Consider the following 12,539-nt stretch of genomic DNA (forward strand, 5'->3'; position numbering starts at 1 on the left):
AATATGTAGAACAACTCTATGAAATCAGCTCTATTATCATCCTTATTTTACAGAGAGACTAAGTAACTTTCCCAATGTCATTCGACTAATAATCAGTAAAGTCAGGAGCTGAACCTTGGTATTTGAGCTGATTCATAGCCATCAGATTGGGGCCAGGAGAAAGGAGCTACTCAGACTTGGTCTAAACCATATTTTATTTTTATACAACTACTGAATAATTTAAGGATCTTTTGCCTTTTTCCACAAAGGAATGCCAGTATAAAACTCATCTGATTTATAACTCATTTTCTTAAATGTGGAGATGAGATCTTATACAATTTTCCTTTTTGCTGTCACTTTCCTTAGTGTTATGGTAGGAACTGAAAGAGTATTCTCTTTTGCTCATGAGGACACTGTGACCTTCTGCACATTTAGCCAAAAAGTTTGCCTGTCTTTATAAGCAGAAGTAAAAGCATTGTTCTCTTCTTCTGTTACACGTACACTGAAGACACAGGACTCATTGGATATAGTTGCATGTGCAACATTTTAAATCTCCTACTTTCCTTTTGATGCTGCTTGGTGAAGGTAGTCTTTCTGCTTCCTCTGGATGAAAACCTAGACAGTCTCCATGACATTTCCACTCCCTTCTAGATAATAAAACTTCCTAAAGTCACTTTAAATTGCAAACCCATCCATAGGTAAAAAAGTGAAAATGTCTACAACAATACATTAATAATCTCTTCAATCCTCATTGAAAGGTACAATTTCTCTCCCTAAAGGTGGGCACATGGTCCTTTCTTCTCCTTCCCCAACTGGCATTTCTGCTTCTCCTTAAGACTGATCTCTTTGATCGACAGAGTCGAAGCAAGGAGAGAGATTAAATGTTAAGGTTATAGGCAAATTGTTACCTGACCGACCATGTAGTAAAATGGCTTACAGCTCTGTGGGCAGGCTGGGGCTTAAAAGGATCTCTTTCTCTTGTGGAATGGTTTTGACGTTCTCTGGTGGTTCCCTAGCACTGGGGCCCTCCTCTGGAGCTCCCTGCAGATAATTTTTATTTGACTGACCTATCAATAATTGAGAGACCTATGTTGAAAGATTTGTCAAATACGTATGTGCATTTTATATTTTGAGGCCATTTGTTATACCAATTTAGAATTACTATGGCTTTGTAGTCAGTTGAACCTTTTATTATTATATAGTGGTCCTCTTTTGCTCTAATAATGCTTTTTGTTTTATAGTCTCTTTTATTTGAATTACCCTGTTTATGATAAACAGCTATCATAGCCTTCTTTTGGTTAGGATTTGCTTCTTTTAATTCCTCTTACCTTTTTACTTTCAAACTTTCTGTATACTTATAGTTTAAACACATTTCCTATAAACACCACATGGTTGGATGTTGTTATTTCTGCCATTTCATTTTGTGCTATTTGCCTATCTTTTTTATGTTTCTTTTTTCCTGTATTGCCTTCCTCTGAATTGATTTTTTTGGGGGGTTTTTTTGAGTATTTTTTTGCTGCATTGGGTTGCTGTGCGCGGGCTTTCTCTAGTTGTGGCAAGCAGGGGCTACTCTTCGTTGTGGTGCTTGGGCCTCTCATTGCGGTGGCTTTTCGTGTTACCGAACATGGGCTCTAGGCATGCAGGCTTCAGTAGTTGCAGTGCGTGGGCTCAGTAGTTGCAGTGTGCAGGCTCTAGGGCATGCGGGCTTCAGAGTTGTGGTGCACAGGCTCAATAGTTGTGGCTCGCGGGCTTAGTTGCTCCACGGCATGTGGGATCTTCCCGGACCAGGGATCGAACCCATGCCCCCTGCATTGGCAGGCAGATTCTTAACCACTGCACCACCAAGGTAGTCCCTGAATTGATATTTTTTTCTTTATTCCATCTTCCACTTAACTGGATTGGAAGTTACATACTCTATATGTAATCTTTTAGTAGTTACTTTGGAAATTTTTACCATGACTCATTGTGGGAGGCTGAATAATGTCCCTACTCGAAGACACCCAGAACCTGTGAAAATGCCACCTTACATGGGAAAAAAACACTTTGAAAATGTGATTATATTAAAGCTCCTGGGATGGGGAAATTATCCTGGGTCATCTGGGTGGTCCCACTGTGATTACATGAGTCCTTAGAAGAGGGAGATGGGAGGGTTAGAGTAAAAAAAAGGTGATGTGATGGCAGAAGCAGAGAAAAGGACTATGAGATGCTAACTGCTGGCTTTGAAGATGGAGGATGGGGTCATGAGCCAAGGATGCACACAGTATCTAGAAGCTAGAAAAGGCAAGGAAACCAATTCTGTTCTAGAGCCTTCCTTAGGAACACAGCCCTGCTGACCCATTTTAGACTTCTGACTTCCAGAACTATAAATGAATAAATTTGTGTTGGCTTAAACCACTAAGATTTGTGACAGCAGCTATTGGAAACTAGTGCAGATTTTGATGTCTGAAAGTGGGGTGCTACTGTAAGAAACACATAAAAATATGAAAGTGGCTTTGGAATTGGGCAGTGGGCAGAGGTTAGAAGAACTTTGAGGTGCATGATAGAAAAATCCTAGATTTCCTTGAACAGGCAGTCAGTAGAAATACAGATGTTAAAGATTCTGCCAGTGAAAGCTCAGAGGGAATTATGGAGCATGGTAGAGAAAGCCTATATTGTCTTAGAGAATTCCTAAATCATCATAAATAGATCATTGGTAGAAATATGGATGTTAAAGGCACTAATGGTGAGGGCTCAGAAGGAAATGAGGGACATTCTAGAAAGTGGAGGAAAGGGGATCCTTGTTATACAGTGATGGAAAACGTAGCTCAATTGTGTGTCCTGCAGTTGTGTGGAAATCAGAGCTTATAAGTAATGAAATTGGATATTTAGCTGAGGAGATTTCTAAGCAAAATGTTAAACGTTCATCCTGGCTCTTTCTTGCTGTTTATAGTCAAATGCAAGAGGAAAAAGATCGAAAAACTGGTAAGAGAAAAGGAACCAGGACTTGATGATTTAGGAAATTCTCAGCTTATCAAGATTGCAAAAGATGTTAAAATTAGGAGATTCACTGTTAGGAGGGCATGCTTTGGAGAGAAAAACCAAGAATATAGCTGGACAGGGCTTCCCTGGCGGCACAGTGGTTAAGAATCCACCTGCCAATGCCGAGGACATGGGTTCAAGCCCTGGTCTGGGAAGATCCCACATGCCATGGAGCAACTAAGCCAGTGCGCCACAACTACTGAGCCTGTGCTTTAGAGCCTGTGAGCCACAACTACTGAAGCCTGCAGTGCCTAAAGCCTGTGTTCTGCAACAAGAGAAGCCACAGCAATGAGAAGCCCTTGGTGTACCGCAACAAAGAGTAGCCCCCACTCGCTGCAACTAAAGAAAGCCCACGCACAGCAACAAAGACCCAGCTCAGACTAAAATAAATAAATTCATTAAAAAAAGAATATAGCTGGACAACCTTTTGCTAGTGCCTTAACTCTGTAAAATAGGCATCATCATCATCACTATTATTATTATTATTAAAAATATTATTTAAATGTACTTATAAGATTACCAGTTTCTTTACTCCCCACTCATTTTACATTTCAGACAATTTTTTCCTGGGGTCATTTTTCCTCCTTTCTGGAGTATATCATTAGAAATTCCTTAAGTGAGTTCTGTTGGTAGGAAACTCAGTTTTTATCTGAAAATTTCTTTACTTCTTCTTCACCGTTAAGATAAAATTTTACAAGGTATACAGTTCCAGGTTGACTATTAGCTTTTTGAACATATTATTCTATTGTCCTATGGCTACCATCATTGCTTTGAGAAGTTGACTGTCAGTCTAATTGCTGAGTTTTGAAGGCATTCTCTTTTTCTCTCTAGCAGTTTATAGGATCTTTATTATTGGTGTTCTGTAGTTTCACTGGAAAGCTTCTAGAAAGGGAGTTTTTTCTTAATCCTTGTAGATATAGGTTTTGATTCCTAGCTATTATCTCTTGGAGTATCTCTCCTCCAACTTCTCTCTCCTCTTTTAGCACTCCAATTAGACTCCTTTTAGACTTTCTTAATCTACCCTTTGTACTTTGTGACACCCTTATATACTCTTATATATGCTCAATCCCCTCGCATCTCCATGCAAGTGTCTCTTCCAATTCATTAATGAAGGAGTCTCAACTTCATACAAGCCTATGGCATGATCTCCCGCTTCCCTCTAGGATATTGATTTTCAAAGCTCCAGGGTTCTGAATCCACATTACCTGGGTTCAAATTCTGGCTTATTTACTTACACACTCACTATTGTGTGACTATGGACAAGTTACCTAACTTCTCTGTGCTTCAGTTTCCTCTCCTATCAAATGAATATTGGTAATAGTTCCTCTTATAAGAATGTTATCAAGAATAAATGAATTGATTTGAGTAAAATGCTTGGAACAGTGCCTAGCCCATATAAAGTGCTTTAAAACTGCTTACACTTACTCTGAGTACTGGCATGTGCCTCCATGTTATTTTAAGGCTAATTCATTTGCTTAAGCTCATTGAACTTTTTACAAAAATGATCTTGAGGATTTCCTGTATTTTCTTTCAAGCTGAGCAAGCATTTATATGTTTGTTATAATTTATCCAGAATCTAGTTGAAAAGAATGTTTGTTAAAATTTATCCAGATTCTAGTTGAATAGCCTAGTAGGAAGGTTGTTTTTTTTTTTAAACTACCTAGTCCCTTCATTGTGGAGACTGAGCTGATGGAAGCATTCCAAAGCAGGTTCAAGGTTTTGCCAGGGTCCTTAGGTCCCCTGAACATTTTAAGCTTTCCAGGAATAGGAAAGGACAAACACAGAACAATAAAGGGCTGCTTTGCTCCAGGCTCTCTTTGGAAGCAGGACCATAAGCCTCCCTTTATGCTCCAGTGGAAGCCCTCCCCAAACTGCTCTGGAAACCCTCTACTTCTCCCTACACTTACACTCTGTACAAATACCTGTAACAATGTACGTATCATTTTCTCTCTCATTCAACCTTATATTCTCAGCACATAGTAGTTCTCAATAAAAGTTTGTCAAATGCATGTATGAACAAATGAAAGAAAAGGCAATGGAGGAAATAACATATACCAAGTATGGGTTCTTTCTATGATTTAAAAGTCAAGATGAAACTTCCTCCACACGTTTCAACATGCTAGATTTTCATGAACAAGCCAATTGCTAAGTATTGTTTAAAGACGTAGAGGTAACTACCGTACAAAAAGCAAAAAGCATTACAATTGGTTTCTTCTGGGGAATGAAACCAAGAATAAGAACAGATGAGTCAGGGATCTATTATTTTCTTTAAAAGTCTTCTGATATTTGATTTTTAACTATGTATATCTTGATAAAAATTAAAACATTCAAAAACAAAGATTAGTCCATTTTTGACCTGCTATAACTCAAAAGCAGTCTGCAGTACATTTGACCTCACGGGGTTTAGTACAGTTTTGTTTTGTTTTTTTTAATTTTGTGCCCGGAGTCCTGATTACCAAAGAGTTGTTGACCCAAAGCCAAGTCGACAGATAAACAGAACTGTGGACTTTAAGAAGGCAGCTCCAATGAATCTATACCGGCTGAGCAGGCATACTGAGTGGTGCCTGAAGGCAGCTGTAAGGATGAAGTATATCAATTAACTCCATGGTTTTCATGAAGACCTCTTCATATCAAAACTTCTTTCTTTACATGCGTCTCCTCTGATCCCGTGGAGATGAAAATTGACATCCACAGTCATATTCTACCAAAAGAATGGCCAGATCTAAAGAAGGTAACGGTGATTAATTTGCTGAATTATTTCTAGAACTTCTCCAGCATTTCTCAATGCCTCTACTATAGAATGATGTCTTCTTTAGGGAATTAGATGTTAAGTTTCTCTGCTTTAGGAGTGATTTTAAGTTATTTGGTAGTTATTAAGTTATTCTGATTTCCTAGTTTTTTAAAATGATTTCATATTTATTTTGAAAGAACATTGATAAAAAGAAGTAAGTGTTCTCTCAAAATCCCTTTTCCCCTCAAATGAAGCACTCTTTAAAACTTCTGGACGATATAAGTCAAGCAGGTTTACTTCCATTTAAGTCACATATTCAGCTGCTGGGGAGACAGATGACAATTACAGTTTCAAGTAAGAGACTATTAAAAAACAGAATGTGATAGGTTCTCATTACTTCTAAAACATATCTTTCTAAAATGTTTAAAATAAGTTTTAGAAGCACCAAATGATAGCTCTGTGGAAATTTTTTTTTGTCTATTTTAAGACACTGTCTGAAACCATTCCTTTTTGATGTTCTTTAAGCTGTAAATCCTTGTTATGAAGTACAGAGTAGGAACATCAAAAAAAAAAAAAAAACCTAGAGGAAATGACATGAAACGTTTGCACAGTGAATGTCTCTCAAGACTCTTCTCTGTGTTTCTCAAAAGATGGAAATTTCCTTTTGTCATTAAGAAGTTTTAAATGAATACTAAAACAGGAAGGTGGGGAAAATGAAAGAAATTTAAAACTGGTTTGAGTTTTTGTTCGGGCTAAGTATCAGATTTTACCCAATCTTCAGCCTTCTCTAGTACTTATACACTACTCATAGTGTTTCATCTTTTTTATCCCAAGTGAGGAAAAATGAATGAACCCAAACTCTAATTAAAATGTGGTTCACTGTTTCATTGTGCAGGTAAATGAAACGATTTTCTTCTCATAGTTGTCTTTTGGAAGAATGGTCATCTTAAGTGTTTCTTTGTCCACTGGTATTTTAGGTTAAGATGGACAGTGGACATTGTAGATCAGAAAATACAAGTGATGCTAAACCATCTTTGAAAGGTTTTCCTATTATAGTTCATGGTAAGAACTAACCCTATCAAACTAACCCCTCCGAAAGGAGCCTAAGTGCCTACATGGGAACTTGCTGCTCTGAATGCTGTCATCCTCATCATGTTTTATTAAAGTGTAGACACCACTGCACAATGTTAGTGATGAATACCCAAAACATTCTACCTAGTATCCTGTGCCATAACCCTACCTCCCAAGCCTGCCTCCACTTTGAGCTGAGAACTGGTCACCAAGAGTTGACAATTTCCAGCCGCCTCACCTAATGCAAGGCCCTGAAGGCATTTTTAAAACTGCCCCCCCCCAAAAAACTGCTCCAGAAGCTCAGGGATGCAGAGTATGGGGAGGCTATAGCCACAGCTGTGTGCCCTGGAGATTCCCTTAGCACAAGTTCTGCTGGCTCTTTATTGTTATGCCTTCTTATCTTCTAGTTATGCCTTCCTATCTTCTAGTTATGCCTTCCTATCTTCTAGTTATGCCTTCCTATCTTCTAGTTATGCCTCCTATCTTCTAGTTATGTCCTCCTATCTTCTAGTTATGCCCTCCTATCTTCTAATTATTCGTGAAAAGAGGGGAGGGGCATTTTGTACCCATAAACCAGGCTTTTATCAAGCAGTCTCACACCCTGCAAGCAGATAACTGATATACTTTTTTAAAAAAAATTTTACTGACGTATAGTTGATTTACAATGTTGTGTTAATTTCTTCTGTACAGCAAAGTGGCTCAGTTATATGTATATAACTGAGTATATATACATATAATATATATTTTTTCTTTTTCATATTCTTTTCCATTATGGTTTGTCACAGGATATTGAATACAGTTCCCTGTGCTATACAGTAGGACCTTGTTGTTTATCCACCCTATATGTAATAGTTTGCCTCTGCTAATCCCATACTCCCAATCCTTCCCTTCCCTACCTCCCCTCCCCCTTGGCAACCACAAGCCTGTTCTCTATGTCTGTGAGTCTGTTTTTGTTTCGATAACTGATATACTTGATGCTGATGATGCTGATGATGGTAGTAATAATAATCATAATACTCTTACACTTCCAGAGAGCAATATATACATGTAATTTGATTCCATAAAATCTTGTGAGTTTCAGATAGGATTTCTATCATTAGCCCTGCTGGACAAATGAGGCCCCTGAGACTCAGAAATGAGGCTAGAATCCCAGAGCTTCATGGGGCTATGGTGGCCCCTCCATAGCTCTACGCCCACACCTACCTTCCAAGAGCTGCCCAGGAGCACATCATGGGGGGGATGTCCCTGCTTCCCTCTTCTAGACACCAGCCTGCTCCCCAACTCTCCACACTCATGTAAACCCACTGAGGGCTTCCTCACAGCAGGTCAAGCAATGTGATCTGCTATGTGCTGGAACTTTCCGTTGGACTGCAGGCAAGTCAGTGATGAAACAATTCGCAGAAAACAGTTTGTGTTTTCAAACTGGGAGGAGGGAGATAAATAAAAATACATCTAAATGGTGGTGGGTTCCTTCTCTCCCTCTGTCCTTATTTCCAGTCTATATGATCAGAGTATTAAAGTGACATTAGTGGATAGCAGATAGTCCTTGGTGTTCATAGAGTTCAATATTTCTAGCAGAATTTCCTTTGTCTTCAAATCGTTTCTTAGTAGGTAAAATATCATTTCAAAACATCAATCTCCGATCTTTTCTCACCACTTTTTCAAACTTTCCAGTAAAAAAAATGAAAAGAATAAGCCAGTCCTAGTTTTATTTTGGAAGATGAAGCCCCTTTGGAAGAACTGATATCTCTTTTCAAACCTGCCTTTTCTTGTTAAATATTAATAGACACACTTCAAAAACCCTGACCTCCTTATGCAGTGAAGACATAGAAAAGCAGAATCAACACGCCTGGGTTGGTGATTAACTAATGATTACAAAGGACTGGGATTTGAGAAAGTTTTTCATTTTCACTTGCTAATAATGATTGTAGTCAGAGTTAGAGTTAAGATCCTTAGGGGGGAAAATCTACCTGAGGTAGAAACAGTGCAAGGTGCACTTGATTACATTGTTCCTGATGAATCAGGACCCACACTCTGGCCCAAGAAACCAGGGTGAAAGTTGTTTCAGACTGATCCACAATGAGATTACTCATAACAACAAGGATGCTGATAAGGTTTCAGCTTTTCCTTCAGCAAGACTTCATTGCCCACCTACTAGGTGTCCCATAGTAAGGTTTGTAAAGGTTCTTCTAATTTTAAATGGGGTCCCAAAATTCCAGCCTTTAGGAAAAGAATTATATATTTACATCTTCTTTCATTAGTGATGATTTAATTGCACTTGATCGCTGTAAGGTTTTAGGAGACAAAATCCCAGACATAACTTGACTTTTAAACAACTCCTCTGAGCAAACAGATAATCTGGTTTCATCACCCAGGAGGTTCATTATTCACCTCACGAGTGTGAGGTCCCCAAGACATTAAAAATGTCATTCAGCTCATCAACCTCCGATTCACATATACCCATTTCAGAAACACAACTCTTGTAGATAGAAGTGAATTCCCTTGAATTTTTAATATGTTTTTTTATTTGTCATGCCCATAAATGTCTATGGGACACTGGTCACTGTCAAACATTTTCAGATGGTAAATGCCTCCTGGCATATGCTCTGGCAAAAACTACTCTGAGGGTCAAAAATTTCAGACCCCAGGCTTGGTTCAACCTAGGATGAGAGGCTGGGGATTGTGTGGAGGCCAGATTTGGAGCAGAATAAAGTTGCCCCAAATAGGTTAGGTCTTTGTAAAGGCTCAGGGCAAGTACAAGGTGTTCCAAAGCGTTCCAAGTGCTTTCCAAGACAGGGAAGGGAGGAACACAGAGTGCCAAAGGGCTCCTTCCTTCGCAGCGCTCCTGAGTGTCTGCTCCCAGCGTACGCCTTACTTCACGACCTCAGGATGCAAGAGGCTGTCACCGCCAGGCCGCCCCCACTGCCCTTACTGCCTGCCACCACTACCATCACCATCACTGGTACCACCACTGTCACCAAACTCACTACCACAACTATCACCACTCCCATGTCATAGCTTCCACCACTGCCATGACTATCGCCACCGTCCCTAGCACCGTCATCACCATCTCATCACCACCACTGCCACCACCATTATCATGGTTAGCATTGATGAAGCCCTTTCTGTAAGTCAGGTCTGGTGGCCATAGCTTTGTCCGAATTGTTTCAGTCAATTCCCATAAAACCTTATGTCACCGCGACTGCGGTGAGCCTCATTTCACACATAAGAAAACAACGGCTTCAAGATGTTAAGTTACTCCAAGAAAGTATCTTGTAGGCGGACTGTTGTGTGTGACCAGATCCCTCCGTTCTGCCCCTCCCTGCCTCTCTGCCCTTCCCCAGGGCAATACTTCTCTCACCAGCTAACTTGTGGGTTAACATTCCATAGGGAATTAAGAAAAAGAAAGAAAGAAAGTGAGGAAGGAAGGAACAGAGGAAGGAAGGAAGGAAAGAAAGAAGGCGGGAAGGAAAGAAGGAAATAAAACCTTTCCTTTTACAGTAAAGTAAGATTTCAATGGTATATTTCTGGCTCGAGAGAGCATTTCGGTTTACTCTAAAGTGTAACTGATTGAGGCCATTCCACCCCTTCCCCCGACATGCACTCTGGGCAGCTTTATCCAGGAGAAGAGAGGGGAAAAGCACAAGGGTACTGAATGCATGAAAGGGTGGGAGGGCACCGACAAAGGAGAAATTGGGTGCCGGGAGGAGAAACTGGGGTCCCTGATGGACAGGTTCCCTTGCGTGACTAGCCTACTAAGCCAGGTCCTCCAGTGTCACCTGGGAGGAGGCAGGTGGACTTCCAGAGCTCATGTGACAATTTGGAGCTGGAATTCAAGGACAGATCTTCTGCCCAGGTAGAACAAGGCTGGTAAAGAACTGACCAAATCTTAAGTCTACTGGGGCAGAATGCAGGGACAGACATAGAGACAGACAAACACCCCTGTGCTGCAGGCCCAGACCTCCCCTCTGAGTCTGCAGGTGAGAGAGAAGCCAGGAAGAGGGATCTGCCAAAACCTGCCCCCCTCAAGACAATGTCCCTGTACCGTGACATGAGAGCCAAACCATGGTCACCTGGTCTCATCCAACCACAACAAGCGAAGAGTTGCGCAACATTTAGCTTCACTACCTCTACCCGTTGTTGCTGACAAGAGCTGTCCATGAGCCCTTTACACTGTGGTCTCCGGCCTCCACACCCTCCCCCTAACTTCACACTTTGAGAGCCATTGTTCTGGAGCATGGAAATGCTCAACACTGGAAGCACCTCTCCAATCTGACCCCAGATTACCTTTCCAGCCTCCCTCCCATGACACCGCTTGGCCCACGTTGTTCGTCAGTACCCTCCCCCACTCCTCCCGGGGAACCTGTATGTCACTCTATCACAGCATGCCTCACACAGGTAAGGCTCTTCAATTACCCACCCACCCCGGCCTCGCCCTCTCAAGACTGTGCTCCACACAGGCTGCAACTGTCCTTCACTTCTATTTTCTCTGCCCTAGAAAGGCTGGTCATGGTGGGACTCCATGAGGGTTTGACAAATGAACAGAATGAGATTTAAAAACCTATAGTTACATGAGTCATATATGCCTATGTTCACAGGCAGAATCTTTCAAATATTTTTATTCATGACCCCCAAGAAGAAATATATTTCATACTGTGACTCGGTACAAACATTTATATCTATAATGGAAACAAGAGTTTCATGAAACTAATACTACACAGAAGCCATTCTAATATATTTGTTCTATGCTATGCTATGCTATGCTATGCTATGCTACGCTATGCTATCCTATCCTATCCTATTTCATTCCATTCCATTCCATTGCTTTACTATCTTAGCTTGGGTTTTCCAAGAAGCAGACCCTGAGATACGGATTCAAATGCAAAGAGTTTACTCTGGAGATGATGCCAGGAAACACCAGTAGAGTGGGGAAATGAGGCAGAGAAAGCAAGGCAGCCAGTGAAAGTGTAGAATGTGTGCCTCACCTCAGAGTCATCCTGCCCGAGGAGGTGAGGAAACCAGTGTGTGCAGTTTATATACAAATGCCCTCAGTCGTTGATTGAGGGATTTGGGGGCTGGAAATTAGCACCACTAATTTCCTGGTACTTCTGATCTTCTAGAAGGGCCTAATCAAAGTTGGCGCCAATGGCAAAAAGGAATATCTTGTCAAAGAAATGCGAGTGCTTTTAGTTGAAGGAGGGCTGGTGTGCACAGAAGCACTCCAGGGAAGGAATATGGGTAGGACACCAGCCTTATCTGTTACACGTACTATTTCATGTTTTTAGAACATCTGGGTCATTAACCACTAAACTGATTTCATGATCTACTCACAGATTGCAAACCACAGTTTGAAGAACAGGGTTAATGTTCTAAGATGGTATTTCCTAAAGAGTGGTCCCTACGGTCTGTATTCCTAGTGGCCTGGAAAGGATTTTAGGTGGTACACAAATATTTTTTAATGTGCATCCTTATTTAAAAATTACAATCTGGGGCTTCCCTGGTGGCGCAGTGGTTGAGAGTCTGCCTGCTAATGCAGGGGACACGGGTTCGAGCCCTGGTCTGGGAGGATCCCACATGCCGCGGAGCAACTAGGCCCGTGAGCCACAACTACTGAGCCTGCGTGTCTGAAGCCTGTGCTCTGCAACAGGAGAGGCCCGCGCACCGCGATGAAGAGTGGCCCCCGCTTGCCACAATTAGAGAAAGCCCTTACACAGAAACGAAGACCCAACACAGCAAAAAT

At 41.1% G+C, this 12,539-nt stretch overlaps 1 protein-coding gene across 1 annotated transcript in view; it reads left to right on the forward strand.

The window, feature by feature from the left end:
- The first annotated feature begins 5,671 nt into the window (after positions 1–5,671).
- Positions 5,672–12,539, forward strand: part of ACMSD (aminocarboxymuconate semialdehyde decarboxylase) — a 64,632-nt gene continuing 57,764 nt past the window's right edge. The window contains exon 1 of the mRNA XM_060107125.1: positions 5,672–5,728. Coding sequence (XP_059963108.1) covers positions 5,672–5,728 — 57 coding nt within the window. The remainder of the gene's footprint in view (positions 5,729–12,539) is intronic.

The sequence above is a fragment of the Mesoplodon densirostris genome, chromosome 8 (genome assembly GCF_025265405.1).
Source record: "Mesoplodon densirostris isolate mMesDen1 chromosome 8, mMesDen1 primary haplotype, whole genome shotgun sequence".
Classification (NCBI taxonomy): Eukaryota; Metazoa; Chordata; class Mammalia; order Artiodactyla; family Ziphiidae; genus Mesoplodon; species Mesoplodon densirostris.